The sequence below is a fragment of the Mytilus edulis genome, chromosome 3, assembly GCF_963676685.1.
Source record: "Mytilus edulis chromosome 3, xbMytEdul2.2, whole genome shotgun sequence".
Classification (NCBI taxonomy): Eukaryota; Metazoa; Mollusca; class Bivalvia; order Mytilida; family Mytilidae; genus Mytilus; species Mytilus edulis.
Window position 1 is genome coordinate 60,821,952 of NC_092346.1, and position 22,770 is coordinate 60,844,721.

At 30.7% G+C, this 22,770-nt stretch overlaps 1 protein-coding gene across 1 annotated transcript; it reads right to left on the minus strand.

Annotated features, from left to right (window-relative positions):
* Positions 1 to 370: 370 nt before the first annotated feature.
* Positions 371 to 22,770, minus strand: LOC139515351 (metabotropic glycine receptor-like). Its single transcript, XM_071304916.1, has 12 exons — positions 22,737 to 22,770; positions 20,458 to 20,923; positions 17,523 to 17,690; positions 16,933 to 17,056; positions 15,506 to 15,832; positions 13,251 to 13,319; positions 7,320 to 7,429; positions 6,783 to 7,000; positions 5,580 to 5,718; positions 5,191 to 5,296; positions 3,639 to 3,794; positions 371 to 840 (listed from the first exon to the last, which is right to left on the minus strand). The coding sequence occupies exons 1-12, from the start codon at positions 22,768 to 22,770 to the stop codon at positions 751 to 753; spliced, it is 2,007 nt and encodes a 668-aa protein (XP_071161017.1). The 3' UTR covers positions 371 to 750.

The window sequence follows — 22,770 nt, forward strand, 5'->3', positions numbered from 1 at the left end:
CACACAGGGATTTTTAGGGTTTACATAATAACGGGGGGAAATCCCACTTTACTCCCCGAGTTTAACCACCCACAAGAAAATGTTTTAGCTTGAAAAAGAAGAATCAAACAAATCCAAATTATGATACGGACAGACAAATTAAAGAAAGTGCTACTTCTACTGCTTACCTAAAATTAGAAGAGCATATTAACCTTTATTATGTAATTGAAAGCCCTTTTATCCTTTATTAAATTTTAGTTGTATTTTTCTGACGTTTTCAGTTTTTAAAAATAGAAGTTCTTATGAACTTTAAACTCGTTGTCTTGAATCTATTAATTTGATACAAATTTAAAAAAAAATATTACTAGTACACAATTTTTTTTTACAGGTATGTAAAAATATAGCACAGTTAAGAAAAAAACATCAACCAGCAACACCAGATTCATACGATTTGAATAAATCGACAATCAAACTTAGACACATACAATAACGAAAAACCCCTTCTCTTATCTTACCACATACACAAAACGTGGTAGAATTAGGCAAGATTTCCGTGCACATACACCCTTTCATTGCTTATATGGACCATGTGTTGTAAAACTAAGATGGGTTTACATTAGTTCAGAATATGATTTAAATGTACCACTGATAAGAGTTAGACTACATCATGGTTATAACACAGACAATGAACCCTCGAGAACAGCCCTATCCTCTTGACAACTCTGGACGTTAACCACTTATGATGTTTTTATTATCGTTTCACCTTCGTTGTTATCGTGTTGTCGGAACAGACAAATGGTCGACAATGGGTTCTACTTTGTTATTAGAAATCTTGGTTAGTGACGTCCAAAATGTTTTCTCCTGGAAAAAAATATTGCAACATAATTTTAAAATATTGAATAGAAATGGACAAAACTTTTGTAGCAATTAAAACAGTATATCTCACACAAACTCTATTACGATTCGAAACAATAATATGAGACTTGCTTCTACAAATTTTATTAAAACCTGGTATGTTGTACTGTTATCACTCGTACTGTGATTGCTCATACGTAACCTATCTAATTTTTGATGCCTAATAAGGAAATCAAATCACCTAAAAACACAAACGACGCTCGACATCTTTTTTTCTAAGTAAAATTTAGCTATAAAAGAAACAGCACAATGTTTTTTTACTACTAAAAGTAATTCAAATATTAAAAAAAACCCAGTAGCAATAAGTAAAATCACAAAAATACTGAACTGCGAGGAAACTTCAAAACGGAGTCCCTAATCAAATGGCAAAATCAAATGGCAAAATCTAAAGCTGAAACACATCAAACGAATGGATAACAGCTGTCATATTCCTGCCTAGGTTCAGGCATTTTTTTTATGTAGAAAAGTGTGGATTAAAACTGGTTCAATAGCTACCTAAACTACTCACTTTTATGACAGTCGCATCACAATCCAATATATTGACAACAAAATGTCAAAAATGGAGGTACAGTAGTCAACATTGTGTTATAATCTTAATCAATACAATTGATCCTGTTCAATCTGAATGGTATACTGTAAAATATGTTGTGTTTGAACAATACTTTTTAATTCATCTGGACCAAAGTGCTATTGTACGCTTTTCATTTACTTTGCGTCTATTTGTCTCTTCGTTAATTTTACCAAAAACAACTGAGATGGTGAAGGAATAATGATAAACATTACTTATTTCGTTCAATTTGGGGAACACATTGCCCATCACGGAGGGATTAATTCTGAAAGCCAACTTTTCTCTCAAAACATCTGCGTTGATTCGTCGAATGAACCTGCTTAAAAACTGTGCTATTTATTGATATTTACGTGAATGAGAAAGTCTTTATTTTTCAATTGTCACAACTAGCTATCACATTTACATATCTAGCTCCGTATTGCAGTATTTTTAAATCTAGTAACGGTTTTGTCGCAACTATTTCGTACTTCGTATGGTTTTCTTAATGTTAGGATCATTCTAAAAAACGTATGATTTTTTTGTCAGCCTACAAACTACTATCAAATGAAACAAAGTAGTTAGAATTAATCACTACGGGAAAATATGAAGCTGTTAAAATGTTGGATTCACTGATTAAAAGCATAAAGTAGGATCCAATCTGAAATCCACAGTGACCACTACAACAAAATACAGACTAATCAGGAACCAATAAAATATATGGTCGAAATCGATTTAAAGACTTGAATTTGTATTTTATAGTGTGTCTTGTTTATGTTGTGATGTTACATTATTGTTAAGATAAGGTTGGTATCTATTGAAACTTTAACACGCTGCATTTGTCTGCACCTGTGTTAAAAGAGGGACGAAAGATACCAGAGGGACAGTCAAACTCATAGATTGAAAATAAACTGACAACGTCATAGCTAAAAATAAAAATAAAAACAGACAAATAATAGTACAGAAGACAAATCATAAACAAGTGAAACTGCGAGCTACTGCTCACTGATGATACCCCCGCCGCAAATGGATAATTTTAATAGTGTAAAAATATGCAAGTGTTCGGTAAACAGGAAGTTGTCGAGTGATGAATCTGAAAACGCATTACACGGTATAGCTGACTTGTATAAATCCTGAAACCAAATTTCAGAATCCTGAGAAAAATGTGACGAAAAATTTCAACTTGGCTATCATATGTAAAATCATACAAGTGTTCGGTAAACAGGAAGTTGTCGAGTGATGAATCTGAAAACGCATCACACAGTATTGCAGACTTATATAAACCCTGAAACCAAATTTCAGAAATCCTTGTATTGTAGTTCCTGACAAAAATGTGACAAAAATTTTCAACTTGGTTATCATGTGTAAAATAATACAAGTGTTCGGTAAACAGGAAGTTGTCGAGTGATGAATCTGAAAATGCATCACACGGTATAGCTGACTTATATCAAGTCTGAAACCAAATATCAGAAACCCTGGTAGTGCAGTTCCTGAGAAAAATGTGACGAAAAATTTTCAACTTGGCTATCAGGTGTAAAAATGATACAAGTGTTCGGTAAACAGGAAGTTGTCGAGTGATGAATCTGAAAACGCATCACACAGTATAGCTGACTTACATCAAGCCTGAAATCAAATTTCAGAAATTCTGGTAGTGTAGTTCCTGAGAAAAATGTGACGAAAAATATTCATGGGACGGACGGACTGACTGACAGACTGGCGGACTGACGGACTGATGGACTGATGGACTGACGGACTGACATAAGGACAGACAGAGGTAAAACAGTATACCCTCCTTTTTTTCAAAGCGGGGGTATAAAAACTAAAGACTAAACAACACGAACCCCACTAAAAACTGGGGATGATCTCAGGTGCTCCGGAAGGGTAAGCAGATCCTGCTCCACATGTAGTACCCGTCGTGTTGCTTATGTTATTACAAATCCGGTAAAAAGTCTAATTCACAATCGTGAAAAGGGAGGATATTGTATTTACGATATAAGGAAAATCAATTGTCGTATAGGTTTGTGAAAAGTAAATCATGATAAAAATTAACCAAATGCGAAGTGAAAATCAAATCCAAAACACAATCAAATGAAAAACTACTACTAGATAGACTGCCCCTTTTATTCATCTTTCTCCTTTTTTTAGTTATTGTTCCAACAGTAATTTCCTTTAAATGAGTAAGTTTTACATTATTTCCTACCTTAGGGCCTGGTGTTACGTTTTCATAAGTCTGTGTACCAACTGTCTTAGAAGATGCACCTTCAATATTATTTGTTCTGATATACTTGCTGGCGTAAGCCGTGGCAAAAGTATCGTTGGCTCTTTTTACATCCTCTTTTTTGTATAATGCTAATAACTAAAATAGATAAAAATAGTTTTCATAAATTAAAGGAGCAGCATGTTAACCTACAGATCTGCTTACCCTTCCGGAGCTCCCGGGATCACCCCTAGTTTTTAGTGGGGTTCGTGTTGCTTAGTCTTTAGTTCTTTATGTTGTATCTTCTGTACTATTGTTTGACTGTCCGTTTTTTTTTAATTTTTTTGCCATGGCGTTGTCAGTTTATTACCATCTATGGGTTTGACTGTCCCTCTGTTATCTTTCGCCCCTCTTTTATGTGAGAATGGTGAATTCATATCGAAACATTCAGAATATCATAGTTATAACAGATGAAGGGAGTATCGTTGGTTCTCTTTACAGCCTCCTTTTTGTTTAATGCTAATAACTAAGAAAAATGTCATTTTGGCAATATTCATCAAAGATGCTATAATTAGTCTACCGAAAACAGAAGGTCTGCTTCATTAGGTGACCTTTTCTTTAAAATTGATAAATGCAAACGTAATGATTTTAACTTCTCAATTGTCAACTTCCCTTTTGTCAGCAATATATATAGCACTGTAATCTATGGCGTTTGCATATCTCAGGTTAGACGTTTCACTCGTGCATGTTCACAATTTGCAAATTTCATTGCATAAAATGCATAAAACTAATAAAGAAACTATTTTTTTGACAACAAAAGCTGTAAACGGATAAATCAGACATATCTTGACTCTATTAAAACATAATGATATTTATTGATTCCTGAAATACAAGAATGAAAATTTGTCAATAGGAAAATTGAAATCATAAATATAGTTATAAATCTTTACTCATTGGGGTACTTTTAAAATAAGTACTCACTGGAGATGCATTAATTGTGGAGGACATCATGAAAATATCGGAATGAGAAAATTATGTCATTTTGCTTGATCATTAGTATTCTTTATATTAAGACGCTTTAAATTGATGTTATGGACATAAGCACACTTTGCAAGCAAGGTTGCAATCGGGCTTTGTGTATTTCATTATTTTAGCAAGAATCAGATTGTCAGTTAAAAATCATTGAAGTGAAGACTTTATGGTACATGTCACAAGACCCTGGTAAAAAATAATAGCAACAGTAGTATACCGGTGTTCAACACGTGTGTTTCGGAAAACGTCTCTCATCAAACCTGATTTTGCTACGATTGTACACGTCCCGTGCTATCAAAAAACTATCCATAGTTAGCTTTACCATACGAAAAGAGAAATATTTTTATATCGCATATCTTAAACAGCAGCATCAGACTTAACGTCATCATTCTTAATATATACGAACATATAAATTCCACAAAGACCAACTATTGTAACAAAAAAGGCATAAAGCTCGAACAATGTTCAGTAATGCTCCATCAAAATATTCCACTACACAACTCGAAATTTGAAAAAAGCTTACCTTTGGAATGAAAATCAATGTCAATGTTATTGTAACAAATGCTTGAATCTGTAAACCTTGTAAGAGATACAGCAGATCTGGTCCATATGAATGACCAATTAAATGTCTGGAAATGTTAAAAAAAACAAAAAAAAAAACAATAAGTATGGCAACGTAATGAAAATGATAGCATGCTATTAATGTAAAGTATCTGAAGAAATAAAATTTAAAAGTTTTGTGACTTTGTTTATGTCAATAGAAAGGCAAATAAATTAGTTGTCTTTATATATGTTATAAACATTCAAATTGGAAAGGAAAAAGCAGATTAAAGCCTGCAAAAAATCAAAATAGAGATCAACACTTCAACAGGTAATAATATTTTAGATTTTTTTAGATTTTTTTGAACTTACGTTAGAATCAACAGAAAACTTCCCAGTATGATTCCGTTGTAGATTGACCATGTAATATATTTACTTTCGTTGAAATGACCCGGTGCTTTTCTCACCATGTAACAAATATATACACCAACCAAAAGGAGACATACTTCAGCTAAAAGGAAACAAGTCCACAAGTTTTATATAAAAATGGATGCTTATATGGCACTGTATTCTAAATATTGTAAAAAAAGGCTTCTGACCAACTTCCGGTAGTATTCGAGCCCACATGTTAAAACTCTGCCATAATGGGATTTATGTAAGGCATGTGATACGAATTAAACCCCCTAGAATACTACATAAAAAAAATGTGCATGTACCAAGTCAGGAATATGTATTTGTGTGTTTGTGTTTGCGTCTTTGAACTTTTAATTTTGCCATTTTCATAGGGACTTTCCGTTTAGAACTTTCCTCGGAATTCGGTATTTTTTGTTTTTTACCTTTTTCTTTCCACTTAAAAAAGTCATACACTTTTTTAAATTTTATTAAATAACTTTAAAGATTGAAGCTTTGATGTTGTCAACAACCCAACCATAGAGCAGACAACAGCAGAAGGTCACCAATAGGTCTTCAATGCAGCGAGAAACTCTTTCAGCTGGCCCCTTAACAAATATCCATACTAGTACAGTGATAATGGACGCGATACTAAACTCCGAATTATACACAAGAAACTAAAATTGAAAATCATACAAGACTAACAGAGGCTTGTATTATTTTAAATTTAGTGTTTATTTACATTTCTGTTTATCTTATTTTTTTTCGAGAAAGAAGGTAGAAAATCTAAAATTAGTCGAAAGGTAATGAAGAACAATGCCTTCTTTAAGGAGTTATGTGATAATGTTTATAAAGATGGAAAGGGTAACTCTTGGTATATTAGACTTTTTTATCTTTCATATCAGACAGGTCTATTATGGGTTTCAAGATATTAAACAACACTTTACATTGTATCATATCGTATAAATCTAGTAAGGATAACTAAGATGTTTGATCAAGATGGATAAGAACAAAATCTTTTAAAAAAACCAATAAATAAGCAGCTTATTGCCTTTTTTTTTTTTATCAAGACTGGTTTGTTTCAGAGGATAATATCTTAAAACAAATTCATATAGGAACAATGAAATATGATGCTAAGTGATGACAAACGCTTACACTTACCATTCGAGTTTAAATTGTACTTACCACATTGAATGGCATAAAGCCAGTAACTACTCAAGCAAACGTCATATTTTAATAAACTGGAAGTTTCTAGGGTTCCTGTTTCCCCTTTCTCTGCTATCGACCAGGCGAGAAGGTAAACACAAACAAATATCATCATTGGGAAAAACCTCTTTAAGAGTTCTTTGTCCGGTAAATTAATTTTCTGCAATTTGCTTGTTGGTCTGAAAATTACAGCTATTCTGAAAATATATCAAGTTAATATGTTTGACAGCTAATGATTCAGGTTAATATGAAATTATTGTCATATTTTACTGTTAATCGTTTCCACTTAATGTTGGACTATTGTGTATTGTATTGACCATAAAGTCAAGCTATAACGTTCGAAGGATGCAAAATGGAAAACTTGAAATTGCATTACAACAGATCAATAATGCAGACAAAGTTATTTTGTCTGATGGTCTTCATTGAAATTGTCTTTCATAAAATGTTGTTTAAAGATTTAATCATTTTTCAATAAATATAAAATGAAAAGAAGTCTTCCAAAGTATATAAACATACCTCCATGTCTTAACCACTAAGGCACCATACATGAAGTTGAAACCGATATGAAACACCCAAATTTGTATGACACAGAGAAATTCTAAAGCTTTTGGATAGGCGAAGAATCCCTGAAAAAATATTTCAAGGTAAATTTGAACACAATGCATATTAACAAAAAAAGTATATCAGAAATTATCAAATATCTTTAACAGTATACAATACCACATCACCCATTTACCTTCGCCTTAAAAGCGTGCATGTTTGTTTATACAAGATTGTTTTGGGGATCCGTCCGAAATATTCAGAAATAGAAAATACACAAGTAAAGCATACTACTTTCGTTCTATTATATATATATCAACACAAGTTAATAATTATTGTGCTTATTTGTGTGAATGAATATTATTTATTAAAGAGATGACATTAATTAGTCGTTAATGTCGTCCAATATCAGTTAGCAGCTGTTCATATTATCAACACCTATTCACCTATCTTTTATCTGCTAATTACCTCAACCAGAACAAACAACAAGCATGATCGTAACTCATAACCAAACAGCAATATTTAATAGTTAGGTCAATAGTTAGGTCAATTCCTGGTGGTGAAAGGTAAAATAACAAAAATACCAAACTCTAATGAAAATTCAAAACGAGAAGTCTATTATGAAATGGCAAAATCAAAAGCCTAAGCACAGCAAATAAATGGAAAACAACTGTCATAAATGCAAATGGTAAATTGAAATCTGGGTCATATAGCACCTCTCATGTTTCTGTACTTATACATCATTGGCTTGAAAATGTTTGGCTTTGTGAGTTCCTGACGGAAATTAATCCAGAAAAGCGCTTCGTCGGAATTAAATTATTTATAAAGAGTTTTCCATTCTACATTTTGTAAATATAGTTCTTTGACCAAATCTATCTGTAATTCTTTATACATTCGAGTGCATTATAAGACAAATCCCTAAATAAGTTAAACTATATTTAACACAAATTGTGCCTTGTCATTACTCATCTGGACACTAGCAGCATAAGCAGGCAATACAAAAGTGCAAATTTTGTGAAGCTTTTTTCACTGTTAACTCGGTGTCCGGACTTTAATCAGCGCAAACTTAAAACTGAATCTGTTGGTTTTTTTAAATCTTGCAATTATATATATTTACATAAATCAGGTACAAATCTGAAAGGCAGGGAAACGAATCTAGCCTACTATAAACTTCACTGAATCACTGAGTCCCATATCCAACATTGAATCAGAGTTTTCTTGCTTTATATCTTAGCCTTATGTGGTTAAAGAAATATCTTTTGATGTCAATATTCACAAAAAAGTACACGATTATTTATCCCCGCTTGTAATTTTCTTACGCTCTTGAGATCATACCCAGTTTATTTGGTTCCATGCTGCTTAACGATTAGATTTCTAAACAAAGAAGACCGTTTTTTATTTTCGTCATTTTCTTTTTTTTATCATGGTATTTTCTGTTTTTCTTTGTTTAATGATTTTAATTTCCTTTTTGGTCTAGTCATCTTTTTTTTTATTATCATTAACATTTTACCCTAAGTATACTTTTAGTACACAACATTTTATTTTCATTAAAATTAATAAAGCTTTATCCTTTTAATTAGAAAGAAAACCAAAAAAACAGCGGACGAATTTGAAATATTTGAAAGGTCTTTTTATTAAAAAAAAAAGAAGAAAAATGGATTGTTCAAAGATTGTCTAAAGTTTACAATTACTATCCACCTAATTTTGTAGACTCATTAAACACAATTTAAAAGAATATATGGGATTTGGTGGAAAGAAAATCCGCTACAATAGTCGTGATCAAACACATAACTTATTCTTTTATTTAATGGGGAAACGTAATTTAACTTTAAACGGGAAGAAAAATGGATTGTTCAAAGATTGTCTAAAGTTTACAATTACTATCCACCTAATTTTGTACTCATTAAACACAATTTAAAAAAATATATGGGATTTGGTGGAAAGAAAATCCGCTACAATAGTCGTGATCAAACACATAACTTATTTTTTTTATTTATGGGGGAAACGTAATTTAACTTTAATCGGGAAAATTCTTATTATAAAAACATTAGTTTTACCGCTTGTTACATTTTTGGCAAGTGCCTGTACAATTCCGGAGAAATTCAGAAAAGAAATAGAAAGTAAATTTTATAAATACATCTGGGATGGTAAACCAGATAAGGTTAAAAGAAATACCATGATAAAGTCAAACGAAGAAGGGGGTTACAAATGATCGACATACAAAGTTATTTTATGTCTCTAAAAGCATCTTGGGTAAGTAAACTCATTAGTAATGATATTTCAAACTGGAAGTTGATTCCATTAAAATATCTCAGCGTGGTTGGTATTAATTGGCTAATTTTTAAGATGAATTTTGAAAAGAAGAAAATTCTTGAATATATCAAACATATCCCTGAATTTTATAGAGAAGTATTTAAATGTTGGGTAATATTAGGCGGTGGACAAACAAAAAAACCTACCAACTTCACAGAAGTAAGGAAACAGGTAATTTGGGGGAACAAACAGATTAATTTTAAAAATAAAACTATTATTTTTGAAAATTGGATTAACAGTTACTTGATATTTGTCAATGATATTATAGACGACACTGGTAATATATCTCAACATTTTATTCTGAATAAATTAGAATGCAAGATTAGTTGGATTGCAGAAATAAATATTTAAAAAAAAAGCCATTCCAAAAGACTGGCTTCAGATGTTTTACAGTCTGAAAGTTCTATAAAACGTATTGTAAATATTCCTAGACAGAAACTAATCTGGAAAGGTAATTACATTGAGGCTTCAGGTTTTTCAACAAATATATTATATAAGTCAATTTGTAAAGATAAAACTGAACCATCAGTTGGTGTTAGCAAATGGATGCGTATTTTACAAATTAATGAAAACCTTAGTATTAACCAACTATATCTTTTTATGTTTCATTATTTAGAAGAAAATAAGTTAAAAATATATAAATGGAAACTTTTACAATTCATATTACCAAAAAACAATTATTGTTTAAATGGAAACAGAAGAATGACAATCTATGTAATGTATGTAACGAAGAAGAAGATTATAACAACTTTTTTATTTCTTGTCGATTTTTCAGAAAAATTTTGGAAAAGTATTTATAAGTTAATGATAAAATCAAATTTAAATTTTAGAGTATCATTAAAGCAATTAGTCTTTGGATATAAAATTTTTGACAAAAATTATTTTGGTCTGAATTATTTCCTAACAATCTTAAATTTTTCCATATACAAATCATATTATGTATCTAATCAGAAATTGACAAAGGTAAATGTTTATCAAATTTTTTTTCGAGAATACATAAAAAGATACAACGAAAACAGAACAATGAAACTTAATCCATTACTAAAGTCACTTAAAAGAAGTTTAGACGATTGATAGAATAAAACATAATGTATTAATATGTTGTATAATTGTATTTCAAGAAATTTATACATATTATTATAATATATACATATATACCAGCAGCTTATTGCTAACCTGGGCAATCGGTGGAATATTACAGGATGCATCAAGATAAGCTTGGTTTCTTGGTGTAACAATGTAACAAGCATATTTGATGAATAAATATATAATGTTGTTAAAAAAAATTGGTTTTTTTTATATATGAGCATTTGTTCTCTCTGTAAACTCATTAAATATGATGCCTGAAGGGAATTTAAAAAAAAGGAAGAGGACGAGGGTTTTACTGGTTGTGTTTTCCTATAACCAAAACATTTTTGACCCCGTCGCATTTTTGCACCTGTCTTAAGTCAAGAGGCTCTGGCCTTTGCAAGTATTTTTTTAGTTTCTGATTATTTTGAGTTCATTTATATGATTTGGAGTTTAGAGTGAAGTCCATTTTAACTGAACTTATACATATTTTGATTAATGGACAGCTGAAGACCGCCTCTAGGTGCTGACGACCCATTGATAGTCATCGTCTGTTTTCTGTCCTTTGGTCGGGTTGCTGTCTCTTTGACACATTCCCTATTTCAATTCTCAATTTTATTTTATTTTAATCAATGACTCCTCCTTCTAAAGTTATATATTTCATTTGCTTCTGTGTTTGTCCTACTTTCCTTGTTTGATTTTGTTTTATTACACTTCACGTCAAAATGTCAGATCTTGATTGGTTTATACGAGGTTGATAATTTACTACATTTCATGGCTCAGCGGGAGACAATATTTTGAATTTCACCCTCTGGTGCAGACCTTTCAAAAACGATAATTGCATTCAAAGAGTAATGATTTGAAATAACATCAATAATTTTTAACAGTTGCACAAACTGTCAACCTAAACACATCTTGCTTTATGTTGTTGCTTTTCTAATAACTTTAAAGTTGTTGTGTACATGAAATTATAGTTAATTACTTTCATTTGAAATTCATCAAACAATAATGACAGAACATTGTGTATAAGGAATTTGATAACACATAGCGAGAGGGTGATAGAACAGATTGTTAAAGAAAATTGATATATCATGCATATAATTTGCTAATGTTTAGAATTATATTGTAATAGTGTATAGAATAAAAAAAATAAAGTAAGCTATGTATGCCGCTGTAGGTATTAGATTTTAATGTGAACCGAGACATCTATTTTAAAATGTTTTACCGAAAAAATCATGAATACTAGTATTCTTCAGAAGGTATAGATTGGAAACTTATGCACTCATTACTTTCAACTTTAATAGGGTTGATAGAAGAACGTATGCATACAATCCTCGAGAAGATTGGCACGTAAACAGGTTGACCGAAGCATTTTGAGCCAGGATTAGCAAAAAATATAAAATTATTCAATTTGATTGGACAAAAAGCTCATCTGAGATATCAAGCTTATAAATTTGTACACCACATGCATGGTTCTAACACGTAGTCAGTGTATGTTTCACTTAAGGGCACGTTACAGTTACAGGGAAGGTAAATACTTTGCTAACGTAAATTGTTATTTTCGCGACGCCAAACTATGACTTATCCGGAAAAGATGCAGTTTTCGACTAATTTTTATCATTCAAACAGATTTAACTTGAAAACGAGTTCATGAACCCCTCATTTTTAACATTTGGTTTGATCAGAAGATTATGTGCACCATTTTTTTTAAATGACATTTGGTTTGATCAGAAGATTGTGTGTACCAATTTTCATGAAAAAGTTAATAGTGCAATTTTTTTTTTAATTTAATAAATATACAGCCAAAAATTACGTTTTTTTTCCTACAATCATGAACATTTGATAAATATGAGTTATTTGTAAAAACAAATGCATAAATTTATAGAACATTTATATAAAACAGAAATTAAATACAATTTAACAAAAAAAAGCTTGTGTTTATCTTCAGAAAAAAAAGGTTACGTATTTCTATCGAAAAGAAAAAATATGTCCACAAATCCGAATTTTGAGGAAATATCTGAAATTTCAACCTCAATTTACTCTAAAAGTATCACATGATTGTATATTTTTTATTACATATTTGATTCAATCAGGTAAAAATTGCCGATATGCATCACAATTTCATTATGGGACCAAAACTGTATCGTATGCCCTTTACGAAAGTAGACCTACAGAAGCAACACGAGTAACAGAACATTTAATGTATACTAGTATTATGTTTGCATTTTCTTGTTTGGGAAAACTACTTTACTTGTTTGCTGTTTTAATGACGATATTTATTAATATTGAAAAAATGTCGTATATGCCTCGGCTGGTGTTTAAATCCTTTTTAACATTAATTTTGTTTTTTCAACGCTTCGTACTTTCGCATTTCTTAATTAACTGGAAAACAATAAGGCAAACATTTCATTATAACCTTCCACTAAGTAATAGTTAACCTAGAATATGTATGAATGCATGATGGGACAATTTTGTTTAAATCAAAGACATCAGTAATTGAAAATTGTCATTAAATAATCAGCTTACCGTACTACACATTAACATACCGCCAGCACACATGAACAGCAAGAAAATAGGACTTCCGGTCTTAATAGCCTGAAAATAATTAATGTCAAGATAAACTCATTGATTTAAACTATTTGAACTGTTATCATTAAAACAGAAGTAAAGACAATTGAAGCTTCAAAATTTTATTACGATATAATATATTTCTTAGTATTTTTCATTTGTACAATTGTTCATTACAACTCTAAACGTTTGTATCCGAAAGCTCAGTCCATGTTTGTATCCGAAAGCTCAGTCCATGTGTTTTCTCTTTTCAAAATTATTAGGGTGAAATTGGAAATATTGTCTGCCATAGATGAACTCCTTTATTTAAATGTGCACATGGAGTATGGTACAATATAATGTAGTTTGGTTTGACCTTTAAGCTTATGACAATCAAGAAAGTTCATAGTACACGGTTGTCCCACTTTCATTTTATATGTTCAGTAGACCGTAAAAATTTGGATCAAACTCTAGTTTGGCATTATAATTAGAAAAATAACATGTATACTAAGTTACAAGCTAATTGGACTTCCACTTCATCAAAAACAATCCTGACCAAATAATTTAACCAAAAACTTTAACCATGCAGCGGGACAGACGGACGGACGAACGAACTCACAGACAAAATAACAATGCTCCCAGGCGGGGCATACCAAAAACTAAATAAAGTGCCATATGCTGAGCTAGACAATAATATATATAATTGAATTTTGACGGAGAAATTCTTTTTACGACTTAAAAGCTTTTAAATTAATTAAGACGAAAAAGAAAACATTACTAATCTCAATCCAGGATAAATGCAGTCTTAAAAAGAACATAAAGTCCTTTTAGTTTACTTGTACAAATCGAATTAAAAACGAAATGATATTTTGTCATGTTGTTGAAGGAAATAAAAAATTTCAAACAAAACCGGTTTCAACTGTATCATGAGGAAATGGCATTTGATTTAGAATAAAAATATTATTATAGGTATAAAATTCGTTCTTCACAACATATATTCAAATAGGAACTTTTTTTAGTCCTTTTAAATGCAACATGTGCTGCATAGTTAAATAGAATTCGGTTAAAAGTCTTTCACAACATATAATTAGATTGGAACATGTTTAGTAAATGTAACATGTGTTACAGTTTCGTCTAAAATATTTTTTGAATTACAGTTTAGTTTGTTATCAAAGGTACGCCAGACGCGCGTTTCGTCTACATAAGACTCATTAGTGACGCTCATAACAAAATATTCTTTTAAATATTTTCCTTGAGTGAATCTCTCGTTAATTTGTTTTTAGGGTTATCCTGTCTTCTGCTCTTCAATCAAACATAATTGATAAATCAACAACCATGATAATCAAAGATAAAATTTAAATGAAAAAAAATAACAGTAAGCCATGCCATATAAAATATGTGATACAATGCAATTAATGGAATGTGTATTTCCTTCGACCTTAAATTGTATTTTTTAGATACCTCTGAACAATCGTTTAAGAAACAAAGCGATTCATTATACAAAAACTTATTTAAACTGAAATACTTTGCATGATAAAAATGCATGTAATTTGCTTATGTTGTCCTTGACAACATCTATGTTTGGACAATACAGTTTCTAGACAGATTGAGAAAATTCAGGTGGGCAAGAATTGAATCCCTTTATTGGAGATTTGTTTCTGTAATGTTTTAATAATCAAGAATGTTCTTAGCATACAATAAAAATTTCCTCAAGGTAAAAATGTCTTTATGTCAATCAATTTATCATACATAGGTAAGAATATTTCAGTTCATCACAATGTCAATAAAATTTTCGGAAATTTGCATTTTTTTTGTAGCTTTTGTTAATTGTCCCTTTTTAAGGGTAAAACTCATTTGGTCTCTTTTTACAGGGTGCTAATTTATAAACTAATACTCGTTCTCTATTTTATTGTCTTAAGTGGCGTAATTAATATTTTGATGTTTGAAGCTTGAATGCAATTTCTTATGCAGCACTAGATATTTTATATTTTGATTGAAATGTTCAAGCCACTTTCATCTGTATAAGGATTGTATCAAATAGAATAAAAAAAGTAAATTTATAGAACTGAAAATAAAATAGTAAATAAAATAGAACTACTTGAACACAACTAATAAACGCACGACATATAGCAGAAAAAAAGATAAAACGTAAGAAAAATATAACACCCCACACACCCCACACCCCAAAAAACTACAAAAGGGGGACACTACAACAAACTACACATTAAAAGTACCAATTCATTCCTGAAATATGCTGTGACAATAAAGAGAATTCCAATAGCAGTACACGTCAACATAGTAATCAGTAATACCATGAATCTGAAGACAAACAGGAACTCATACAAGCATGGGGAGTCATCAACACATTCTGTACATCCCTCTTTACACGATAGACATGTATATTGTGTAAAATCTGTTGTATTCGACAGACTCAAGTAATTTTCTACATCTTTACCACTAAAAGCTTTTACTTCAGAATTAGAATCTGGAAAATAGTATCCCTTACTGCAAACACACTGGTATGCTCCTCTTTGAAACCCTAGTCCTTGGAGAAAACTGCACTGTGAAAAAAGCAAAGAGCAACATTGGTCATCTATAAATTCAGATTTATGTTTGACTCAAAATGTATCTATTACTATATTTTATTTGAACAGCTATATTTCATTTGAACAGTTAAATCTTTAAAATTGCATTATTGAATGTACATTTTTTAATTCTGAAAATATCTGTCTAGGCTAGTTTTTCTGTATATATATCTACAAGTTTAGTCTTGAAAAACATACTTCGTACACCTGATAAAACATACAGTAATGCTTAAAAAGGAATCAGGAAATACCTGTCAATAGACTTTGGAAGTTTACACATACGTGGAACACACAGTGACACTTAGTGCAAACGGGACCACACTTCCTGTTGTTTATAGAACTGGTAAATTCGGATCGTTTGGATAAACTTATTCTTTAAGGTTGTCAATTTAAAAACTTAAAATTGATCTTATTTCTTATATTTTGATTCATAACTCAATATGCTTCTAAATACTGCCAAATAAGGACAACAGTAGTATACCGGTGTTCAAAAAGTCATTAATCGATTGAGAGAAAAAACAAATCCGGGTAACAAACCAAAACCGAGGGAAGCACTTGTATTTTGTCTCACAAATTCATGCTTTTCGTATATGACAGTTTATGACATCTTTACACTGAGTTCGTTGGAGATGAACTAAAAAATATATTGATCTTTGAAAACATGGTGTATTTATCAATTTAAATTGTACTTAAGATAAGCTTTCTGTAACTCCGAGTAAATTTAGATCTGTATTTATTTCTGTTCTTCATAAGATGTTTTACCGGTCTGGTCTTTTTTCAGTTATTGTTTTAAGCTTAATCTGGCTGTTAATTATCTCATTTGAATTAATGCATATTTGGCATCCCAACGAATTTTATAGTTTATGTACATGTAGTTTATGTAGGTTTTTATCATCATTGAAGGCTGTACGGTGAGTTGTAGTGGGTAACATCATCTTTTATTGATCTCTAGTGGATAGTTCTCTCAATGGCAAAAAAATCATATCTCGAAACATGCAATTTGGCAAATTGTCATGCATCTATATTGAGTTATGATAAAAATAAAAATAAATCTTATGACAAAAAAAGAGGAATACCTCTGTTGTTTCAGGACATCTATGAGTTCCCCGAAATACATCTAAAGCACTGAACGTACTGGTGTCAGGATCACATTGGTTTATGTCGATATTTGTTAGCTCAATATCAATGGTGGCTACACCTCTACAATAGTAGGTTAAGTCCTTTCAGTCCAATTAATCATATCTCGTGTTTATATTTTATCAGGGTAGATATTTCACTATAGTTATGAGAACAGCAGGATTTACAATTGTTGGTTATATTTGAGTAAAAATATTGATAAATGGATATTTAGTCCTTCTGGTATTTATTATGAAAGGATTATAAATTTGTTAGTTTGGCTCATGAATTGTCCGTGGTATAGCAGACTATTATATATACTTATTTTAATATTTTAAACAGTATAGAAATAGAAATTTTAAAAGAAACATATCATTCTGATTTAAAAGTCAAATATCTATTCATCAGCCATTGGAACAAACCTTTGTGAGTACAACGGATGTATATATTCTGCAGATTTTTTCTTCCGATAAAAAGGGACATATACCAACACTACTTAATTTAACGATTTAATGGATAATTAGATATAAAACAAATAATGAGTACTTACTGAAACTCTGGTTCTCCATCTCCACTCAAGGAAAATATAGCAGACGAGAAGGTTACCATCCAAACATCACCTCCACCACAATCAAAGTATGGCTTTGTCCAGTGACCATTTGACAATTTAGCTGTCAGTAAAACATTTTGTTGTTCTGGAAGTGACGCACCTCCTGACCTAACATGCAAAATGAGTAATTATTCAATATTAATTACATTTAAAACTATGAAACGCAATATAAATTTAAGATTAAAATCAAACAATTCTTATATGATTTGCATATTAGGGAATACATTGATATGATTGGTCGTGAGGACTTCTGGCGGTGATAATAACACAATCTCACATAACGTTAAAAAAAATTGTTTTCAATTCGCGTTAAGCGTTAAATACAATTCTAAACATAAAACATTCATTTAAATTATTAAGAGTGTACTTTTAGTTTATTTTTTTTTCATCGAACATATTTTTGCTTCAATCAATGAATACATACATGCGCCGGACCAATTCAATACAATAAAAGTGTGATAGAATAAGCGAGTGTTGAAAAAAAATAATTTTGTATCAAATTAAAAAGTATTATAAGTTTTAAACGCCTTTTTAGAGGAATTTATTGGTGTATAAACTGAAACAAGTCACCCACAAACATATCATAAAAGTCCCGTGGACTTTTATTTGTTTGTGAGTGACTTGTTTCAGTTTATACACCAACAAATTCCTTCAAAAAGGCTTTTAATTCTATCTTAGACATCTCTCATTCTTATTGGAGATGAAATATTTCAAAGGGATATACAAACTCAATATCAAAACCGTTTTGAATTTCCATTGGAACTCTGTATGTTTGCTATTTTACTTTTTGCTACAATGTTTTACAAAAGGAAAGTAGGACTAAACGAAAATCATTATGCGTTCTTTGCATAATATTTTTAACAAACTTGAATGGACAATAGGTTGGGGATTTGACAGAAAACAATGTTTTCGAGATCATATTCGCATACAGTAAAAAAAAATACACTCTATTAATTGTATGCGAACGTAGTATTTTCTTGTTAAAAATTCAACAGGAACACTCAAACCAAGATATATAAATGTCTAAAATACACGATGAACCAAAAATTCAAATTCATTTCAAGACATCTTTGCATGAGAAATTTCTGAAACGTAGTTAACAATTTTCAAAGTCCAGCAACGGTGGTATCGAGCCAGTGCCAGTAAATGAAAATTCAGACTTTTTTTCATTTCATGGGTCCTAGCACATATCTGGATTTTTCTTCATCAGCACAAATCAAAATATCAAAAAGCCGATGATGTATACTAACGATAAATTGAAGAGCTAAATAACAAAAACAAAAGCGTCACCAAAATGTCGTTTTGTCAATTTTTTTTAACAAATTGTAGAGAATGTATAATAAGGCAATGTTTTTGGAACTTTAATTAAAAAATTAAAAGTATTACCCAGAGAGATATTTTGCTACAAGATGCATTTAACAATTTTTTTTATTTAGGTTGATAACGTTACTTGTTTTTTTGTTGTTATTAACTTCAATTCATATCTATGTTATCAAAACTATATGTAAATGGCTTTTTTTGAATTAAATATTCCAATTTCAAAATGTTTATGTACCAAGTCAGGAATATGGCACCTGTTATTTAATATTTCGTTTCTATGTATGTTGCATTTCTGTTTGTTTTTTGTTGCACTTCTGTGTTCTGTTGTTTCGTTGTTTTCCTCTTATAGTTGATGTGTTCCGTTTTTAGATTGTAACCTAGATTTGTTTTCTCTCAATCGATTGATGACTTTTGAACAGCGGTATACTACTGTTGCCTTTATTTATGTCATCATATTGATACCACAAGTGAACTTTCACTTTGAATTTTCGAAAAACTAATGTTTTTTCGTATCCCAGGCATAGATTACCTTAGCTGTATTTGGCACAATTTTTTGGAATTTTGGATCCTCAATGCTCTTCAACTTTGTAATTGTTTGACTTTCTTATTATTTTGATTTGAGCGTCACTGATGAGTTTTATGTAGACGAAACGCGCGTCTGGCATACTAAATTATAAGGTACCTTTGATAACTATTCACGTAATAGTATATTCATATGTTTATTAATCAATTTAAGTTACATAAATTATTAAGCCTTCATACTCATTTTTTTTTTGCAAAACATGACTCTTGTCATGAAATCTACTTTCTCAACGCTTTTCTGGATTGATCTTTATCATAAATGGTAAAACATGAAAAGTGAAGCCAATATGCCTGACTATTTGAGTACTTGATGGGTTTTATCAAAGGTGATCTGAAATTAATAGCCCGATTCTTCTTTCAGCTTTGTCTGAAGTTGTTGAAACATTTGAAATTTAAAAAAAAACGGTCAATAGAATATAAAAACAAAATTTATAAAGACCTGATCTACTTCATTTAAGGGATCAAATAAGGACATTATAAAGAAATTATGATAATATCAAATTTAAAAGAATGCCGTTATTGTGGTTGGAACTGCTGTCGCCTTTATTTATCAATACACGACGGTTATAATTTTGCCGCACCAGATATGCATTTCAATTTTTTCATTTTCATTTCAATGATGCTCGATCCAAACATATTTGATAACCTAATACAGCAATGCCAAACTGATAAAAAATATACAAAATTTCTGGACAAGGAATAAGAGCTATGCATGAGGTTGATATATTCCTTAGTTTGAACTGATTTTCAAGATTGAACAAAAACTAATCCAAATCTTTTCTACAATTGTAAGATAAGTAATTAATTATTACGTGATTGTCAGCAGTTTTCAATCTGTCCTAGTTTTAGAACATTAGTTTTCAACTGAGCAGATCTATAGCATCTTTTATAATACACAAAATCAATTATAATTAGTATCTTATTTTCTATTTCATAATCTTTTAAAATACCTCATTAACGAACAATGATTTACCTATATTTAATCTTTGAGATAGTTCTTGTTGCATTCTCCCAGTCTGTTGTCTTTAAGACGTAATACCACTCAGTGTTGCTGTCTAGGTAATTATATGACAAGGAAATATCATGGGCAAAGACGGTTCCGTTTTTGCGGTAAGCATATGGACAGAATGAAGAATATTTTGTATATAACCCTGTTTCGATAGCAATAGCAGATCCAAAAATAATCGACTGGCCATTAACATTGTTCCTTACTAAGGAGAAAAGTATTTCGTCCGTCAATGTATCGAGTGAACCACCGTTTTCCAATATAACTGATGTTAAAAAGTTTGATGTTAGAATAGCTGGTTGGGTGTATTCTCTCCAAGTTGTATGGTTGAAAATAAGGTCTAGTGTTTCCTCTGTTCCACCAGTACATGGACTTTGTTCTACTCTGCTGACATACTCTAATGCTAACTTCGCTGCTTCTTTTTCATTTTCCCCTTGTAAATAAACAGTTAAATTGTAAATTACTTAACATGAAATGACAAGTTAAATTAAATTTAATGCAATGGAACACATATTGCAGATTCGAATCAATATTTATTCCTTCAATGTCGATTAATCTTGATACAAGTGAACAAATACCTAAAGATTAATGCATGAAAGCGTTAAATCTACATTTCCTCTACAGTAATGTAATAACTAATATCATTAATTAAGGTAATATTTATAGAAGGTCCCGTTATAGTTTCAAGTAATTTCAGTTATGCAATATGGTATGAGTATAAGTCATTTAAACCGAGTATTGGTTACTCTAAAGCCATGTCCTCCGATCCAGTGTCTAGTTTTCAAGATTTATGTTGGAAAAGTCGCTCTTACAAGTGCAAGGCATATATTTAGACGATATGCATTCTAGATTTCAAGCTTACATTTTATAGTAAAATTGTAGCTGTGTTTATTATACAAATACTGTTATTGCGTTCGGTCGCGAGGTAACGTGATAATATGCAAGATAGAACGTTGCTGATAAATTTCAAGCTGGATTATTGAAACAAAGCTTAAAAATTAACAAATCATCCTGCAAAACTTGTATTCTGCCTACATGAAATTAGTGGACAAAGGAAGAAACTGAATTTACAATCTTTAGGTATTCCTCTCAATGGTTAACTGCATAAAATGTATCTATTCAGCTGGAATACATTTGAACTACAAAAAGTCTTTAGTCTTTTTGTGTAAAAATAAGAATGAAAAAACAGTATTGCCCGTCCAGTATTACCTGTTTCTGGGAGTATTGCAAAACCCGGGGAAAACCTGTGTTATCCCAACCGGGTTATACTTTTCCAACCCTGTATTTAAGAAATTCATCAAAGAAAATGAAAATAAAAATAGAAACTTGTTAATAATTGTAATTAAGAAAAATTTATCTGAAAGTTAATTGCCATTAATCAGAAAAATATAGTCATGTATTTATGTTCTTGGCGGATGAATCTTATCCGTGACCATCATGTTTGACAATTTTTAAAATATGGTTCTAGACGGGTCAGACGCTGTTGTTTTTAAAAAGTTTTTATATTACAAATAAGGTGGACTAGAACAAAAACAATCTATGTTCGTTTGACGAAGGAATTAGAATATAACTGTACATTTAATTGGTCTTACTTGTATTATGCTCAATACATAGCAATGTGAAGTTTCTTCTTTGGACAACAAACACAAAATTAAAGGGTCACTCTTTTCTTTCCTTTATTTATAAATTGAGCAGTGACATTTTACAAAAATATCAAAAGTAAAATCACAAAAATACTGAACTCCGAGAAAAATTCAAAACGGAAATCCCTTAATCAAGTGGCAAAATCAAAAGCTCAAAAACATCAAACGAATAGATAACAATTGTCATATTCCTGACTTGGTACAGGCATTTTCTATGTAAAAAATGGTGGATTGGACATGGTATTATAGCAGGCTAAACCTTTCACCTATATGATAATCGCATCAAATTCCAATATATGCGTGAACAAAACAAACAGGCGTAAAAATGTTAAAAATAGGGGTTCAGCATTCAACATTGTGTTATAATCTTAATCCCAATAAAAATCAAACATATATTTAACAAATAAGCACAAAAAGGCATATATCAAATTAAACAAGCTCATTCATTGCTGTCTTATTTTTGTATTTTTTGTATGTATGTTAAATCCACCTTTAAAGGATTAAACAAAACACATTTTTGAAATTGCAAAATTCACCTTTAAGGACCTTCCAACAACTGACACGATTATAAACAACAATAAAATGATTTTGCATTTAAAATACTGGCTAATTCAAACTCTTTCTCATGTATGTCCAT